The sequence below is a fragment of the Ovis canadensis genome, chromosome 15, assembly GCF_042477335.2.
Source record: "Ovis canadensis isolate MfBH-ARS-UI-01 breed Bighorn chromosome 15, ARS-UI_OviCan_v2, whole genome shotgun sequence".
Lineage (NCBI taxonomy): Eukaryota > Metazoa > Chordata > Mammalia > Artiodactyla > Bovidae > Ovis > Ovis canadensis.
In genome coordinates this window covers 15,594,892-15,615,003 of record NC_091259.1, presented here as the reverse complement: position 1 = coordinate 15,615,003, position 20,112 = coordinate 15,594,892, and the positions used below count along the sequence as shown (strand labels likewise).

General features: G+C 38.5%; 1 protein-coding gene across 3 annotated transcripts in view; it reads right to left on the bottom strand.

Moving 5' to 3' along the window:
• Nucleotides 1–20,112, bottom strand: part of PGR (progesterone receptor) — a 116,739-nt gene that overhangs the window by 18,531 nt on the left and 78,096 nt on the right. For 2 of the 3 annotated variants that reach the window (XR_011445943.1, XM_069554815.1), the window contains exon 4: nt 4,119–4,424. The exons of the other annotated variant lie outside the window; for it this stretch is intronic. Coding sequence is in view for 1 of the 2 variants with exons in the window: in XM_069554815.1 (XP_069410916.1) it covers nt 4,119–4,424 (306 nt within the window). In the remaining variant the exon portion in view is untranslated. The remainder of the gene's footprint in view (nt 1–4,118; nt 4,425–20,112) is intronic. 3 annotated transcript variants of the gene reach the window in all.

The window sequence follows — 20,112 nt, the reverse complement described above, 5'->3', positions numbered from 1 at the left end:
GGTGTTTGAGAAACCATACGCATGTTGTAGTCTCTCAATCAGCAGCTGTTAACAATTTTAATTCCTATACTGTGGGGGGAAGGTATGATAACATTTTTATGTTACTAAGGGACCTTCACTCTTCTAGAACCATTCTTATCTGGTCTAATTCATTATTCACCAAACACACCTCATGATTCCCTTATTTTACACCATCAGCCACACTATTTCTTCTATCCAGAATGCTTTCTCTTCTTAACACAATTTATCAAAGTCTCGTTTCTCCTTCATGGTGTACTTTAACTGATACCTTGTCTCTGAATCCTTCTCTTATCCCTAAAGACAAAAATGTTCTTCTGTCTCCATTTTTTTTTTTATATCCGTACCTTTTATCACTTTCACATAGTACTACAGATGCTCTTTGAATAACACAGATTTCAACATGGGTCCACTCACCCAAGACTTTTTTCAGTCCTATAGTACGACATGATCCATGGTTGGTTGAATCTGTGGGTGGAGAACTGGTCTAATTTATTACCCACCAAACATACCTCTTGATTTCCTTATTTTACAGTATTAGCCTATTCAGAATGCTTTCTCTTACCTATATGTGGATTCTTGGCTGCTTGGACAGTCAGTGCCCCTAACTCCCTCGCTGTACTAGGGTCAATTGTATAGCTAGTATGGGGCTTCCCTGGTGGCTCAGATGGTAAAGAATCTTCCTGCAATGCAAGAAACCTGGGTTTGATCCCTGGGTCAGGAAGATCCCTTGGATAAGGGACTGCTACCCACCCCAGTATTCTTGCCTGGAGAATTCCATGGACAGAGGAGACTTGTGGGCTTAGCCCATGGGGTCGCAAAGAGTCATACACGACTGATTGACACCTTCACTTTTTGAGTATCTTTCCTTCCACTGTTTTGAATGTTCCTTAACAGAGGGAATACATCTTGCTCATTTTTTAAATTTTGCAAATATCATGCTACTTTAAGTTTCAAAAAGGAAAACATTACCCACTGAAGGTGGAATTAAGTGTCAGTGTAAAATCATTCATATATAGATACAATATGTCAGAGACAATGTAACCTCAGAGTACACTTGTTAATGTACTGTCATGAGGCATATTTTGTGAGTCTCCATTAAATAGAAAAACAAAGGTATTTCTGAAATAGTATGGTAAAGATGCCAGATACGCTGTGATCACTGTGACCCGTCAAAGACAAAAGGAGCGCACAGACAAAGATGCAACAGGAGTCCCTGAGCAGGCGGCACAGGTCCTCTCGGGGGCTTGCAGACACGCGCCCTGTGGCTTTCATGCGTGCTGACACCTTGGTGATGATCATCAGCCTGCATCTGATCTTTTTCTTTCCCAGAGAAATGTTTAAAATTATCTTTTTTTTCTTTGCAAAGTTAAAGGGCATTGGTTTATTTGGATAAACATATATACCCAAGGAATTTTAGGTCTTGAACAAAAACTTATTACATACGGTGTTTTCACTTCAAATCCCTACAGGTCTACTATTCAAACAAGCCTAACCAGACAATGCAGGATATTGTGAATAAGTGCTGTCTCTGTTTAGTTTAGGGCTATGATTCCTTTTCCCGGAGTTTCGGGGCAGGTTTCTCTTCTCTGATGCCTCAGAAGGCCTGAAATCTTATCTTAAGCTGACTCCCAAAATACGCTTTCTGTTTGTGAAAGAACTAACTGCCTGATCTACTGACATGTTTTCTGAGCAATATCTTTTTTTTTCCCACTTTAAATAAGTAAACTATCAATAAGCTTCATTTAACTAAGTCCATCTTTCATGGACCAATAACCCTGTGAGTGAATAGATAAAAGAAGTTTCCCTTATGGACAAAACTGATGCCCAGGTGCGAGGATGCACTGCATTGCAATTCAGGGCCATCACGAGCCCAGCCTGCTGGCTCCTCTAACACCACCGAGTAAGGCTTACCTCTTGCACAAAGGAAACATGCAACAGACATTTCTTGAATGACTCACGTGAATAAAGCTGGAAGTTTTTGAGCAGCTAGTAGTTCTGAGAGCAAATATTTAAACACATGTCCTTCTGAGTCCTCCCACAGAGGTCAGGATTGTCACTCTGCTTCACTGACTGCTTTCATCATTCATTCAAGTTACTCTCAGAATTCAGACCATGAAAATATGGTGTGAAAGACCATGGGCCACTTAGTACTTTGATAATTTTAATGCTTCCCTTATTATACAGTTAATGGAAACAACATATGTAATCCTGGTGATGCCGTCATTCTTGTTTACTTATACACAAATTACATTTTGCAACATTAAAAAAGTTGCCACCAAATGCAATGTGAAAATTTTCTCTCACTCTTTTGGAGGGTGTGTGGGGATCAAAAATCTAGACAGATAGTTGTATTTCAACTTAGGAGACTCAATTAATTTTTTTCCAAAATGAATAAATTATCTTTGTAATTATAATTGGTTATTTTCTAACTTTGCCAAATGATAATATAGTCTTTTTTTAACAGTAGAGAATCTACAAAATGAAAACCAAAGAAATATGAGCTATGTCAACAAAAATCAAAGAAAGAACCTTTCTAAATAATAGAAAAACATAAATGTTTAAACACATAAACACTCATATTTTAAAACTGAAAAAGTTTGCCAACGTTATTGTAATATTTTAATAAAAATCTATCAAGTTTGATAACCACTTTACAGTAAACTTAAAAAAAAATTCAGAACTTTTCTAATAAAAAAAAAAATTACCTGTCCAAAGCCTTTCAACAAGAGTGAAGCTAATAAGAACCTGGGCATTTTGATTTTTGATGTTACTTTATCTTCACTAGAATAGTGAGTTTAATTAACTTTCTCAATATCTATTTTTTTAAAGAGTCAACAAACAGGAATCTATTTTTCTTTCTGTCTCATGTAAACTTGACTTTTCAATAACAATTCATCTATTATATTACAAATCTTTCAGGTGGAATAACTGAGAAATAGTATTAAGGCAAATTGGGAAATGAATTCTTTTTTTTTTCAAAGGCTATTAAATTTACTTGGAGACTAAAATGTATAATACGTTTAATTCTTGATCAGATATTGGAAAAACAAACTAATCTAAAGGAGTATAAGGTTACTATCCGTGTGAAGAGAAAATAACTTTAAAAAAGGTTTTATTTCTAATTATGGGATTAATGCCTCCACAAGTAACTGTGTACATGCGTTGAAATTGCTTTAGTCATGTCTGATTCTTTGTGACTCTAAGGACCGTAGCTTGTCCAGTTCCTCTGTCCATGGGATTCTCCAGGCAATAATACTGGAGTGGATTGCCATGCCCTCCTCCAGGGGATCTTCCCAACCCTGGGATCAAAGTGGCGTCTCATATCTCCTGCCTTGGCAGCAGGTTCTTTACCACTAGCGCCACCTGACAAGTAATTACGTATTATTCTCTTAGCTCTGCAGTCCAAGGTTTAGCGGGTGAGAACTACATCCCTGTAATTCTTTCAGTCTCTTGGCTCCTATGGAACTGTGCTGAGAAAGCAGAAGTAACTAATAAAGCGGTTAAAATCCTTTCATGATAACATAATTCAAATTCTCAGTCTGGGTATAAATTCACAAAGATAGTGACTGGAGGTTTCTCTGTGTCCAAATCATTTGTTTTAGGTTTAGCAATTTTATTTCTTAATTGACTTTAGATACTCTGCTACACTCTGAATACTGTTTTGACTTGTTGTATGAATAGATACATTCAGTCTTATTTTCAACCACATGAGGTTGGTTAAATTTGGATTTGGAATGAACTAGACATTTCTGAGAAGATGGTCAATTTCTCTTTTTCTGAACAATGACACTAACTAGTAGATAATACAGAGTTATGCTATTCCTTAACTGCTTCATATATGTAATTCTTGATTCATCAACAAGACTCAAAATGTTGTCTATGTCTTTTTTATTTCCATAGCACACAGTAGGGTCCAAGACAAACAGTATATAATATAGGGGCCTAGATAAATATTTTGAACTCCTGAAACACACACAACAACCCCCTGTTTCTACTCCATTTAATTTATTGCATGGCCTGTTTTATTTAGCCACCCACTAGTATGAAGCCATAGTAAAAATTTTTATTATGTGCTATTATATACAAATTATTATTACCTGGCAGTGACTTAGACCACTTGACCACTGAGAGAAGCTGTCTCTCGCCAAGCTGATTCAGACTTGTCAGCAGAGAGCTGGAGGTATCAGGTTTGCTGTTGTCATGTCCTGCATAGACCATATCTGGTTCAATGCTCATGAGCAAGTTGATCAGTGGGGGGATCAACTGCAAGTCTTGGCTTGGTGAAAAAGTGATTCTCTGGCTTAGGGCTTGGCTTTCATTTGCAATACCCACTGGCTGTGGGAGGGCAACAGCATCTAGTGTTCTCATAACTCTAACTTTATTGAACTTTTTAAACTTTCGGCCTACAGAGAAGGAAAAAAAAAAAAAGAAGAAGAAGAAAAAAGGAAGATCATGTAAATACACAGAAACTAAATATTCCAGCAGAAAATTATTTCTAATGTCTTAAAATTACAGCATTATAGTGTTATAGGTTTTGGTTATCAGTCTAATACAATGAGACCTAGTAAGTAAAAAGGTTAGGTCTCAGACATGGATTACAGCAGCATTCACTGGATAGGCTTGGGTAATTGCACCAGTATCCAAGGCAAGGTTATGGAGCTTTGCAGTTAAAAAAGAAAAATAAAAACAAACATGTAGAAAAGACAAATGGCTCTTAGTAGAGACTAAGCTCAGTTTTGCGGGCTTCCCAGGTGGCGCTAGTGGTTAAGATCCCATCTGCCAATACAGGAAACATAAGAGATGCAATCCCTGGGTCTGGAAAATCCCCTGGAGGAGGGTACAGCAACCCACTCCAGTATTCTTGCCTGGAGAATTCCATGAACAGAAGAGACTGGTGGGGTACAGTCCATGGGGTTGCAAAGAGTCGGCCCCAACTGAAGTGAACTTAGCACGCATGCACGTAAGTTCAGTGTTGGTCAATATTCTGACAGGAGTATTAGAATAGTTGTTACTATTCTGACCAAACTGTCCCCAAATTATTGCTAAAAACTACTTTAATTAAAACATAACCTTTAGTAGATGTTGAGTCTTATTTTGAATTTTATTGTTTTAAGAATCTGTTAAAGAATATGCATATACACAGGCAAACCCCACAAAATCTTGTACACAATTTCAGTGAGTTCACGATCAGTTGAAGTTCCCTGAAATCAATACATGGACTAGTATGAGATCTAAGGACCCAAAATAAAGAACCTCATCTCTAAACTAAGGGGGGAAAGAGTCCACATCTTGTGCTGGTCCGACCACATTTGTATTTCTGGACCATTTGTAGAATTTCTATTTCTAGAATTCTTTCCACCACTCAATTGCGATGTGTTAGGAAGAAAAACGTTCTGACAGGAAGATGAGTAGAAAATCCATCACGTGAGGAGTGCTTGAAGGGGACCAAGATATACAGCTGGGCCACTGCTAGTTCCCAGAGGCTCTGGGGTGATCAGAGGGCAGGGTGGACTCCAGCCCCTGCCGACTCTAAGTGTCTGTGCTGTTCCGCCTGGAAAAAAAAAAAGGCTAAGGGAGGCTTGATAACACTTTGCAATCATCTAAGCAGAGGTTGCCGTCGGCTGTTTCCAAACGCCTGTTCTGGCTCACAGTCGTGTTTTCTTTGGCTCACACAATTCTTCCCAGAGTTATGAAAACATCTCTGAATTAGCTGGGTGGCAACAATCTGTTAAAGCCACGCTGCAGCTGCTGCTTTGGACGGGGCACAGGCAACCCGCAAACTGGTGGTAGGCCTTTGGTCAGTTTTCTTAAATCGGATCACTCTGCCCACTTAAATGACCTGCCTGGACTCAGCAAGCACTTGCCCTGGTGATTTCTCAGCTCAGGTATTGTTATTAAGAAAAGGGATTCTATTTATTTTATGGAGCCCCCCCAAACTGTGCTAGAACCTGCAGGGAACAGATAAGTAAACACTAGTCAAAACACAGAAAGGATCCAGAAGTGTTAAAGGAGATGAAGCAGGTTTTTTTGTGAAGGGATGAGTTCTTCGAGGGGAAGGAATTAATGTTTGTGGAGTATCTGCTTTATATATGTATCATGTTGCCTCACAGTAAGTGGGAATTATTAATTCCATTTATAAATTAGGAAGAAGAGTAGAGAAGATGGCATGCCCAGTATTAGAGTGATAGAACTTGAATGATGTGGACTCTGAGTTCAAACTCTTTCTCACACAATCTCCCTGGGTTTTCAGGCAAGGACTTCATGGTCATCTGGGGGGATTCTGAAAAAGAAGTTTAGGTGAGAGATGCTGGAAAAAAGCACAAAGGTTTGATTCCTTCCAATCCTAAAATATTGTGATTAACAGAAAATAAGACTTACACCCTTACCAGTCTCTTCTCTCCCCAACAACTCCAACATGGTTTTCTTTTTAATTTGCATTAACCACCTTTCTCTTTTTTTCCATTTAAAAGAATTAATTAATTTTAATTGGAGGATAATTACTTTATAATATTGTGATGGTTTTTTGCCATACATTGACATGAAACAGCCACGGGTGCACATGCGTCCCCCATGCTGAAGCCCCTCCCGCCTCCCTCCCCACCCCATCCCTCTGGGTTGTCCCAGAGCACCAGCTTTGAGTGCCCTGCTTCATGCATGGAACTTGCACTGGTCATCTGTTTCACACATGGTAATATACATGCTTCAGTGCTATTCTCTCAAATCATCCCACGCTCACCTTCTCCCACATAGTCCAAAAGTCTGTTCTTTACATCTGTGTCTCTTTGCTGCCTTGCATATAGGATCATCATTACCGTCTTTCTAAATTCTATATATATGTGTTAATATACTGCATTGGTGTTGCACTTTATAACTTACTTCCCTCTGTATAACAGGCTCCAGCTTCATCCACCTCATTAGAACTGACTCAAATGCGTTCCTTTTCATAGCTGACTTCAATTCTGGTTTCATCAGGATTTGACTACACTATGAAACTATGTAATTTTACTGAAAAACAAAGCAAATATTTTACACTTTGATTAGTGTAAAAAGTCTTATACACAAAATAAATCCCAAGACAATTTCCTAACATGTTGATTATACAAAGAGCAATTTGAATTAATATAGAAATGTTCACATTTCTGTTTGTGATCCAGTCTTTTCATGAATCCTAGTGAAAAAGAATGGGGGACATGCAACAAAAGCAAAATTGAAAGGTGAACTAACATTAAACTAGATTATTTACATATCTATCTTATATAATTTAACTTGATGCTCAACCATTTGAAATAAACACTAGCATTTTCATTTTTTTAAGATGAGGAATAGGTTTACAGAGGCTAAGTAATTGGCTAAGTTTATAGAGATAATAAATGCCAGAGCAGAGATATTAATCAAGGGTTAATTTCTTTTAGTCTTTCTTTTACTTACTCATAAAACATTTATTGAGTGGTTTTATGTGCTAGGCATCATTTAAGGTTCTGAAACTGCAGCACTGAATAATCAGACAAAGTATCTGCTTTTGTGGGGCTTATATTCTGAGGGGAAGATGGAGAGGACCTGTACACAAATAAAGAGTAAGATAATACCAAACAATAGTGTGCACTATGAGTGAAATGGTTAATGATAATAGAAAGTAACCTGAGGGAACAGGACAAAATTAAAATGATCAGGGAAAGACTATGGTCTTTCCACCAGACCATGCTGCTGCCCCTTCATATAGCCTTTATTTCTCTAAATCTGTAGGCTAATGACTCTTTCAGAGCAGATCAAAGAGTATATGTTAAAGGAGAACTTTGCACACCAGGAAAATTAACAGGAATTGAATAAATGTACAGTATTATTAGGAGATGCTTTCCTGAAGCACTCAGTTCATTCAGCTCAGTCGCTCAGTTGTGTCTGACTCTTTGCAACCCCATGGACTGCAGCACACCAGGCCTCCTTGTCCATCACCAACTCCTGGAGCTTGCTCAAACTCATGTCCATCAAGTTAGTGATGCCATCCAACCATTTCATCCTCTGCTGTCCCCTTCTGCTCCTGCCTTCAATCTTTCCCAGAAACAGAGTCTTTCCCAATGAGTCAGTTCTTCACATCAGGTGGCCAAAGTACTGGAGCTTCAGGTTTATCATCAGTGCTTCCAATGATTATTCAGGACTGATTTCCTTTAAGACTGACTGGTTGGATCTCCTTGCAGTCCAAGGGAATCTCAAGAGTCTCCTCCAACACCACAGTTCAAAAGCATCAATTCTTTGGCGCTCTCTCACATTCATACATGACTACTGGAAAAACCATAGCTTTGACTAGAGGGACCTTTGTTGGTAAAGTAATATTTCTGCTTTTTAATATGCTGTCTAGGTTGGTCATAGCTTTTCTTTCAAGGAGCAAGTGCCTTTTAATTTCATGGCTGCGGTCATCATCTGCAGTGGTTTTGGAGCCCCAAAATATAAAGTCTGTCACTGTTTCCCTTGTTTCCCCCATCTATTTGCCATGAAGTGATGGGACCAGATGACATGATCTTAGTTTTCTCACTGTTGAATTTTAAGCCCACTTTTCCACTTTCCTCTTTCACTTTCATCAAGAGGCTCCTTTAGTTCTTCGTTTTCTGCTGTAAGGGTAGTATCATCTGCATATCTGAGATTACTGATATTTCTCCTGGCAGTCTTGATTCCAGCTTGTGCTTCATCCTGCCCAGCATTTTGCATGATGTACTCTGCATAGAAGTTAAATAAGCAGGCAGACAATATACAGCCTTGATGTACTCCTTTCCCAATCTGGAACCAATCTGTCGTTCCATGTCCAGTTCTAACTGTTGCTTCTTGATCTGCATACAGATTTCTCAGGAGGCAGGTCAGGTGGTCTGGTATTCCTATCTCTTTCAGAATTTTCCACAGTTTGTTGTGATCCATACAGTCAAAGGCTTTGGTGTAGTCAATAAAGCAGAAGTAGGTGTTTTTCTGGAACTCTCTTGCGTTTTTGTTGATCCAACAGATGTTGGCAATTTGATCTCTGGTTCCTCTGGCTTTTCTTGAAGCACTTTTCCTAAAGCTCTAAATTGTTACAATCTTGCCACCTCTATACTCCACCCCCTACAAGACATGTTTGTTCTTTCCAAAACACATCTTAAGAGATGCAATAACTCATCTATCTATAGCTCATGAACATGCGGCATGTGGGAAAAATGAACCTTGGCTTGGCCATGTCTGTGTATGAATCCTATCATTTAAAAGCATTGTATGGGGGGTAGATTATTTTATTTATCCAAGTATCAGTTTATTCAGCTTTTAAATAGGGAATTTACCTCTCAATACTGTCATCAGTCTAGGTAAGATAATGTGTAAGGTATATGGTCAAGTGCCTGGCATACAGCAGACACTCACTAACATTAGCTCTGACTTTTGAAACATGATTAGAAAGAATCGAGAGAGGAAGTGAAACTATAACTTTGTTTGTTTGAATTTTCTGATATTAAAACATGTTCCTAATCACGTATATTCCTCTCCCTCCAAAACCCAAGGAAACAAACAAACAACACAGGCTTCTATGGGCATATATGTTTAAGCAACGCTGTATTAATAAAGTTAAAGTGATATCCTTACCTTGCTTAGTCCTGTATCTGAGAACCTTCAATACATTGTTTGGATTATGGATCTCTAAGAGAAAAATGTTAATATACCGTGCTTTCCAAGTCTATCTGGCCTTTTTACTTGATGAAAGATCTGTTAGCATCTCAGAGAATTAACAGTTTGGCAAACACTACTTCAGAATATTTTTCTCTATGAGGTTTGCACTTGAAATCAAACCTATAGCTCATACGGTAAAGAATCAGCTTGCAATGTGGGCGACCTGGGTTCAATCCCTGGATTGGGAAGATCCTCTGGAGAATGGAATGGCTACCCACTCCAGTATTCTTGCCTGGAGAATCCCATGGACAAAGGAGCCTGGTGTGCTGCAGCCCATGGAGTCACCAAGAGTCAGATATGACTGAGTGACTAACACTTTTACTTTTTCACTATGAGTTGGACCTCATTAGTTCCATTGTCAGCATCCAGTCTCTGACTTTACTCTCAGCAAGTTAAATAAAACAATCAGCTGTTATTAAAAATACAGTTAACCTTAACTCCTTTTGACATTATATAAAATGTGAACTGTGAAAACACGGGTACATCTGCACCAAACTTTTAAATTGCCTTTGTTTCATCATAGAGCAAAATATAGAAGGGAGTGTTCTTTATTTCTGCCACAAATGGCAATTTTAAGTTAAGGTCCAGGGCCCCACAGAGGACAACATTAGATTAAAATTTGGATAGATATTTAAATGTAGATATACAATTATTATAACCACATACAGTATTGTGGATACAAATCAGAGTCCTCAAGGGAAGATAATGTTAAGAGAAGAAAAGGGTTAAAGAAAAAGTTCCCTTGTTCTTTACAGTGATCTTCAAAGAAGAGAGCGCCTCTTTGTCAGCTTTGTATATTCACCCAGTGTCTGGTGCTGCCTCAATAAACCTCTGCTGAATGGATGAAAGAATATATGATTATGTCTTTCTGTAGTTCTTCTCCATTGCTGTATCTGCTTCCTTCCAAGTACACAGCCTCCATCCCCACCAGGCCCCATGAGGACAAGGGCCAGGTCTCCTGCAGTTACCAACGCAGACCTGAAGTCTTCCAAACCGCCCACTGCACAATGGGCCACCAGGGAATGTTTCTTGAGCTACTGAAGTTATTATTTCGGCTTAACATAGAGCTTGAAAAAGGAATATCCCAGCAAGAATACTAAGAAGAGAATGGGAACAGCACTGTGATTTTTTTTTCTGATTTGCTGAATTTCATATAATGTGGTCTTTCAAAGAAGTGATTCCTAACCTTCATGTACAAAAACCACTGTTAATATAATGAACAAATCTATATAATTTCATATGATTGTTGACCGAGAAACAAGATAATAGTAAAAGTACCCAGAATCAGTAAAAATACAGAATAACTCTGTATAATCTGTAACATTATTTATGTACTTCTGAAAAACAATAGTACCTGGGGGTTTGGTAACCTAAGCAGAGACTTGGTGTGTGAGTCCAGTAGCCACCCTCGACTCACCACCCGGCATCTATCTTTAGGAGTTTCCACTGTTTTGCTGGAAGAAGGGAAGATGGGCTCAGATGCTAAGGGATGTGGAGGTGTTAGAAATAATGTGGAGAGAAAGACTTGATAGTTGTCCCTCATTCCACCTAATGGATATCGTTTTGAGGATGGAAGCAGAAGCGGAGCAGCTAATGTTTTGAGGCTTAGGGAAAGAGGAGATCCATCCACAGAGTGTTTTCTTTGGAATCAACGTGCACTACTGGCAGCCCGATGCTCTGCCTCCTTCCTGTTGCAATGCATGGACTGCCTGTGCCCTTATCACTTCAGCACCAAATCTTATCTTTCTTCATCTACTCAAGGACTTTTCTCTGCAACTGTCTGACCTTGTGCCTGCATCCTCTAATAGTTCCTCTCATGCACAATCCATCCACTGAAGTGAGATTACTCTCTCTCCTCCCATTCTCCCTGGAACCCATTCCAGTCAGATTTTTCTCCCTGCTCCAATAGAGCTGCTCTTGGCAAGCACACCAGTGATTTCCACCGGTCAAAACCCAATGGTCAGTGCTCACGCCTTATCTTAATCAAACCATCAGCTCGACATAGTTGATCATTTCCTTCTACTTGTAACACTCTAGTCTCTTGGCTTCCACATACCTCCTGTGGCCACTCCTTTAGTTTCTCTGGCTTGTTCTTTACCTCTTCCCAACTTCTAAATCATGGCGTTCCAAACTCAGTCCTCAGACGTCTCCTACACAGCTGTACTCTCTTTATACCTGTCTGCATCTACTCATATCTTTATGCCATGTATATATGGAACAGTTGCAAATGTATAACTCCTGATTCAACTTTCTCAGGGACCTCGAGACTCAACTATCTTACTTACGATTCAGCATTTTTGCTTGTATATCTAATAACACCCTCCCCAAGACTTAATGTTTTTAAAGCAAACTTTGATACACCTGTCCCCAAGTTGAAGCTTCCCTTTTTCAATTCCATTTACTTTCTTGCTCTGGAAAAACTCTGGTGTCATCCTTGATATGTCACTTCTTCTCTCACTGCATATCCAATTCATCAGCAGATCCTGGTGCATCACTATGAAATAACAATCCAAATCCAATCATCTCTCCCCATTTCCACTTCTTCCACCATCGTTTAAGCCACCGCCTCAGAGCTGTACTACTGCAACCTGTGCTGGCTGGTTCCCAGCTTTCATCCTTGTCCCTCCACACTGTATTCTCTACTCAGCTGAATGGGCCTTTCACAACTTCAATCATGCGCACACTGCTATGATTAAAATAAAATGCTTTTCCATGGCGGGGGGGGGGGGGGAACTTCATTTGGATTATTTCACTTCTTGCTCAATACGCTCAGTGACTACTCATCCTACTTAGAATGAAGTCCAAATTCTTTATCAAACTCTACAAAGCCCAATATCATTCTGCAAAGTGAGGGTCTCTTACAGTGTCCCCAGCTCCATCCACTTGATGCCCATGTTCTTGGAACTCGCTGAGTTCTGAGGAACTTGCTTCTGTTCTTGCCTCAGGCCTTTATTCTGTTTCCCTTACCTGAAACGGTCTTTCACCTAAATATGTACAAGATTCACCTCTCATTTCATTTAGATTTATGACCAACTAGCACTTGGCTGAAATTCCTTGGTGGCTCAGTGGTAAAGAATCCATTTGCCAATGCAAGCGATGCAGGTTCAATACTGGGTTCAGAAGAGCCCCTGGAGAAGCAAATGGTAACCCACTCTAGTTTTCTTGGCTGGGAAATCTCATGGACAGAGGAGCCTGGAGCACTAGAGTCCATGGGGTTGCAAAGAGTCAGACACGACTTAGTGACTAAACAACCACCATAACCACTTTATCAGACAGGCTATTCTTTCTCATTCTTTAATTAGATATTTGTAACATATATATCCACAGTATACAAAAGTGTCAGTAGCTCAGTCGTGTCTGACTCTTTGTGACCCCATGGATGGCAGCCAGGCTCTTCTGTCCATGGAATTCTCCAGGCAAGAATACTGGAGTGGGTTGCCATTTTCCTTCTCCAGGCAGTATACAAAGAATCCCTTAAATCAGAGAGAAAGGCATACAAAGACATTTTACAGAGGAAGAAAAAGTAAAAACAGGGAACAAAAATACAATTGATCTCATTAGTAACTACAGCAATGCAAATTACGGTCACCATGAAATACAACCTATCCAGCATGGCAAAGACACAAAAATAAGAACTTTCATACAGAGCGGATATGGGATGTGAATTGGTATAACTATTTTGAAACAGGTCGGCACTATCTAGTAAAACCAAGATGAACATATATTATAATCAGGTGCATACCTTACCTATGGAAACTCTTGCATATGAGCACTAGAAGACTCAAGAATGTTCACAGCTGCACTGTATGCAATAGCCTTCAAAGTCAAAACACACATAAGAATATATTAAGGACACATAGATAATCAGAAAGCCTACAGAATTACACAACAGAATGAAAAACCTAAAATTAAAGCTAGAAGTTTCCTGGAAAAACTGAAAGGACCAGGAGGAAATACACAATCAGTTTTAAGAGCATCGGCAATAAACTTTCCTAAGCCAGATGAATTCATATGTGGATTTTCATTACATTGTTTCATATAGGTCATATGCATTATATGCATAAGTTGTTGTATATCAATAACATATTTTATAGTAAAATTATGACATTCAAAGAGGTTGCAAAGAAAGGATAAAGTCAGTTCAGTTCAGTTCAGTCGTTCAGTCATGTCCGACTATTTGTGACCCCATGGACGGCAGCATGCCAGGCTTGCTTGTCCATCACCAATTCCCGGAGCTTGCTCAAACTCATGTCCATCAAGTCAGTGAGGCCATCCAACCATCTCATCCTCTGTCATCCCCTTCTCCTCCCACCTTCAATCTTTCTTAGCATCAGGGTCTTTTCAAATGAGTCAGCTCTTCACATCAGGTGGCTAATGTATTGGAGTTTCAGCTTTAGCATCAGTCCTTCCAATGAATGTTCAGGACTGATTTTCTTTAGGATGGACTGATTGGATTTCCCTGCAGTCCGAGGGATTCTCAAGAGTCTTCTCCAACACCACAGTTCAAAAGCATCAATTCTTCAGTGCTCAGCTTTCTTTATAGTCCAACTCTCACATCCATACATGACCACTGAAAAAACCATAGCCTTGACTAGACAGACCTTTGTTGGCAAAGTAATGTCTCTGCTTTTTAATATGCTGTCTAGGTTGGTCATAACTTTCCTTCCAAGGAGCAACCATCTTTTAATTTCATGGTAGCAGTCACCATCTGCAGTGATTTTGGAGCCCAAGAAAATAAAGTCTGTCACTGTTTTCATTGTTTCCTCATCTGTTTGCCATGAAGTGATGGGGCCGGATGCCATGATCTTAGTTTTCTAAATGTTGAGTTAAAGATACAATACTGTAAAATTATTCTTGAAGTATACATAACTGAATCCAAATAGATGCTATTACCATGAAAAGGAATTTATAAGATAAGTATTAAGAAAGGTCTTGAGAGAGAGAAGATATGTAAGAGTGGGGAGGAGAAGGAACAAAGATCATGAATTTGTTTGCTGCTGCTGCTAAGTCGCTTCAGTCATGTCCAACTCTGTGCAACCCCATAGACAGCAGCCCACCAAGCTCCCCTGTCCCTGGGATTCTCCAGGCAAGAACACTGGAGTGGGTTGCCATCTCCTTCTCCAATGCACAAAAGTGAAAACTGAAAGTGAAGTCGCTCAGTCATGTCCAACTCTTAGCGACTCCATGGACTACAGCCTATCAGGCTCCTCTGCCCATGGGATTTTCCAGACAAGAGTACTGGAGTGGGGTGCCATTGACTTCTCCGATGAACTTGTCTAGTATATGTAAATAAAATAATTGGTTAAATGATCAGTCACAGTTACTTAATTGTTTATATAGTAACAGAGGAATTGTTTAATTGTTTATATAATAACAGGAATATAGATTTCATTATGACATCAGGATGGGATGTAAGCATAAGCAAAATGGGAAAGCTGAGTAAAACTTACAATTTAACAAGGATTAAATAGGGAAAATAAAATGAAGAGAAATGTGACCAAGCCAGCACAGTTTTCATCAGAAATGCAAAAAAATATAGAAAAATAAGCTGAAAATTAAAAGATGAGAAAAGATGAACCAGGAAAATACAAAACATGGCAAGTAGAAGTAACAATATTAATAATGAAATACTTAACTTCTAGATAAAATGACTATAGAAAATTGAAAGGACTACTAATAATCTATCAAAGCCCTGAGATAATTAAGTTACTTGGCTAGAAAGAACATGTTTATAAAAATCACTAGATTTATTGCTTCCAATAATTGCCACTTGAAAAACAGAAAATATTCTATCACAAGGGATGAAGTTTACAAAATATTCAAGAATATATTGAAGAAAAGCATAGGACCTGTATTAAAATTGTAAAATTCTATCATAGGACCCACAAAACATGTGAATTAATGAAAAAACATGTGCACCTGAATTGAAAACCTTAAAGTGTCAATATGTCCAAATTAATACATACATTTTATGCTGCTTCAATCAAAATCTAATAATTTTTAGAATTAGGAATGATGGTTTTACTGTTCACTTAGAAGAATAAATCAGTAGTCATGTACAGCTGTGAGAGCTGGACCATAAAGAAGGGTGGAAACTGAAGAACTGGTGCTTTCAAACTGTGGTGCTGGAGAAGACTCTTGAGAGTCCCTTGGCCTGCAAGGAGATCCAACCAGTCCATCCTAAGGGAAATCAGCCCTGAGTATTTGGAAGGACTGATGCTGAAGCGGAAGCTCCAATATTTTGGCCACCTGATGGGGTTGCAAAGAGTCAGACTCAACTGACTGAAAGAACAACAACAACTAGAAGAATGAATGTGTGTGATGGTAGACAAGAGAGTTTCATTAAAAGAGCAACCGTGATTTTAATATATGCCATGCTATGTATTAAAAGTTACAGTAATACTGCTAAGTCACTTCAGTCATGTCTGACTCTGTGCGACCCCACAGACGGCAGCCCACCAGGCTGCCCTGTCCCTGAGATTCTCCAGGCAAGAACACTGGAGTGGGTTGCCATTTCCTTCTCCAAAGCATGAAAGTGAAACGTGAAAGTGAAGTCACTCAGTCGTGTCCGGCTCTTAGCGACCCCATGGACTGCAGCCCACCAGGCTTCTCCATCCATGGGATTTTCCAGGCAAGAGTACCACCATAACCCAAACTATTAAATTATTAATAGTTTCATGTAATAGATATATAGATCATCAGAATAGAATGCAGAACCCAGGAACACTTAGGAAATTCATGCAGTACACCTTAATATATGTTGAAAGCAGTCAGTGAGAGGACCTCCACTTGGGCACATGATGACTACAGGGAAAGCAGAGAACATAAATTCTTTAGTCCATTTTCATAACAGAATGGCAACAGACAACTGACTCAGGACTATGTGGTCATACCAACTACTTAACCCCATGACTTAGTCTTCTAAATCTGAGGGGCAAACCAGACAAGAGGTAGAGAGAGAAGCAACAGAAAACTGAGAATTACTTTTGGAGTTACTGGTCATATTTGACTGAGCAGAGGCAAATGAACAGTAACCTTTTATGCCTTCAAATCTGCTTCCCTGTTTTATTTTTTCTTAATATTTATCATCTTCTATCAGGATATAATATTTTATCTTACGTAATTATTTTGATAATCATCTCTGCCTCAACTAAAACATAAGCTCCTTACTGAAAGCATAGCACTTGCATATACTACTACACAGTCATTTTATTGAACAAAGTAACAGCTGCATAGCAACAAACCAATTTGTTTGCCACAAGGGCTTGAACAATAATTTGGCTTCCTGCCATATTACTTCCACTTCTTGAATAATAGGAAGAACTCTAAGTGGAATTTCCCTTTAGTAAAAGATACAATCTAGGCAGACAAGGTAGTATATTTTATAGTAGACTGTTTGGGTTCACATTTGCCTGCAAACCATCTGTTGACAATCTTTCTAAAATACCTACATTTATGTCCCTAAACACTGTTTCTCTCTTTCCATATCAAACCAAACAGCTGAGACTTCATATCTTCTAGCTCAAATTATAAATGGATAGTCAAACAAGGAAGGAAAACAAGGAGAACCGGCTAGCAATTACTAAGTCCAATAGCAGGCCAAGTTAGAATTATGTAGACTTAAACATGAAGTAAATAGCAAGGATATTTGGAATTCAAGCAAAAATATTTTCAGAAATGATAAAAAGGGAATGTAAAATCAAAAATCAGATGACTACAAAGTAGAGTAAGAATTGTAGGAAATGGCCTTATGTAATCCTTTCACTGTATTTCAAAGATAAAGTGGCATCGAATTTCATGAAATCAAAGAACAGAACAAAAACATTAAATAAAAGATGAAATTAATTACAAAAAAGAATGAGATAAAATGGGAGATGACAGAGAAAAAGCTTTAAAAAATAAAGAAAAATTAATTTATAAAAAAAATTTCTACACATTAACAACAAACTATCAGAAACAGAAATTAAGGAAACAATCTCATTTTGTGGCATCTATTTGTAAATGATATGATGGATACGGGGTTAATATCCAACGTATACAAACAGCTCCAACTCAACATTTAAAAAAGGACAAACAAGCAAACAACCCCATTAAAAAATGGGCGTGTCTCACTCTTTGAGACCCCATGGACTATACAGTCCCTGGAATTCTCCAGGCCAGAATACTGGAGTGGGTAGTCTTTCCCTTCTCCAGGGGATCTTCCCAACCCAGAGATCAAACCCAGGTCTCCCGCATTGCAGGAGGATTCTTTACCAGTTGAGCCACAATGGAAGCTCAAAAATGGAGAGAACTAAACAGACATGTTCCCAAAGAGAAAATGTAGATGTCCAACAGGCATATAAGAAGATGCTCAGCATTATTAATCATTGTGGAAATGCAATTCAAAACCACAGTGAGGTATCATCTCAAACCTGTCAAAATGGCGATCGTCAAAACAACAGCAACAACAACAACAACCACAAATAAATGTTGGCAAGGATATGGAGAAAATGGAATACTCAGACACTGTTGGTGGGGATGTAAACTGGAGCAGTCACTGTGGAAAACAGCATGAAGTTGTTTCAACAACTAAAAAGAGAACTATCACATAACCCAGCAATTCTACTCTTGAGTATACATATCTGAAAAAACCCAAATACACTAACTCAAGAAGTTACATGTACCCAATGTTCATAGTAGAATTATTTATTGCTAAGATATGTGTTCATCAGCAGATGAATAGATAAAGAAAATGTAGTACATATATATAATGGAATATTACTCAGCTATAAATAGGAAAGAAATATTGACATTTGCAGCAACATGGATGGACTTGGAGGGTATTATGCTAAGTGAAATAAGTCAGAGAGAGAAAGGCAAACACTGGATGATATCACTTACATGTGAAATCTAAGAAGTACAACAAACCAGTGAAAACAACAAAAAAGAAATGTAATCCCAGATATGAAGAATAAACTAGTGGTTACTAGTGGGAAGAGAAAAGGCAAAAGGAGAAACATAGGGTAGGAGATTAAGATGTACAAATTAGTATGTATAAAATAAACTATGAGGATACATTGCAAAACAGGGGTAGAATAGCCAGTTTCATAATAACTATAAATGGAATATAACCTTTAAAAATTGTGAATCATTACACTGTACACCTGTAACTGACATTGCATTGTACATTAACTATACTTAGATAAAAAATAAATTAAAAATATAAATAAAATCATTGTAGATTTTAAAACCTGTCATAAGAATAAGAAAGGAGAACTGCCAGTGTAAAAACTAAACCACAGACATGAAGATTTTGAGAAAAACTGTCAAATGAAGTTTCAAAGGATTAAAATGTTAATAGAGAAAAGAAGGTAGATACAGAAGACAGATAAATAGAGAATCAACATACAGATTATTCTTGGGGATCATGAAAAAGGGAAAGAAAACATGAAACAGGAAAAAAGATTCAAAGGTAATATTAAGAGAATACTTTGCTAATATCTAAGGAAACTCGAATTTTCAGACCCAGAGAAGCTTACTTTGTTTCAAGAAAATTAATAGATTAAGCTAGAGCTAAATCTTGATGAAATTACAGAAAATCGAGGATTAAGAAATATACAGTCAGGAAAAAGAAGCAGATGATCAATAAAGAAAAATAAATTAGAATATCAGATTTATTTTCAGTTAAATTAGAAGCCTATAGACAATGGCATTGTATGCCCAGGAATGGGATTGCTGGATCCCATCAGTTCAGTTCAATTCAGTTCAGTCGCTTAGTCGTGTCTGACTCTTTAAGACCCCATGAGTCGCAGCACGCCAGGCTTCCCTGTCCATCACCATCTCCCAGAGTTCACTCAGACTCACGTCCATCAAGTCAGTGATGCCATCCAGCCATCTCATCCTCGGTTGTCCCCTTCTCCTCCTGCCCCAATCCCTCCCAGCATCAGAGTCTTTTTCAATGAGTCAACTCTTTGCATGAGGTGGCCAAAGTACTGGAGCTTCAGCTTTAGCATCATTCCTTCCAAAGAAATCCCAGGGTTGATCTCCTTCAGAATGGACTGGTTGGATCTCCTTGCAGTACAAGGGACTCTCAAGAGTCTTCTCCAACAACACAGTTCAAAAGCATCAATTCTTTGGTGTTCAGCCTTCTTCACAGTCCAACTCTCACATCCATACATGACCACAGGAAAAACCATAGCCTTGACTAGACAGACCTTAGTCAGAAAACTAATGTCTCTGCTTTTGAATATACTATCTAGGTGGATCATAACTTTTCTTCCAAGGAGTAAGCGTCTTTCAATTTCATGGCTGCAGTCACCATCTGCAGTGATTTTGGAGGCTAAAAAAATAAAGTCTGACACTGTTTCCACTGTTTCCCCATCTATTTCCCATGAAATGATGGGACCGGATGATCCCATTTTCAGAAAATGATCT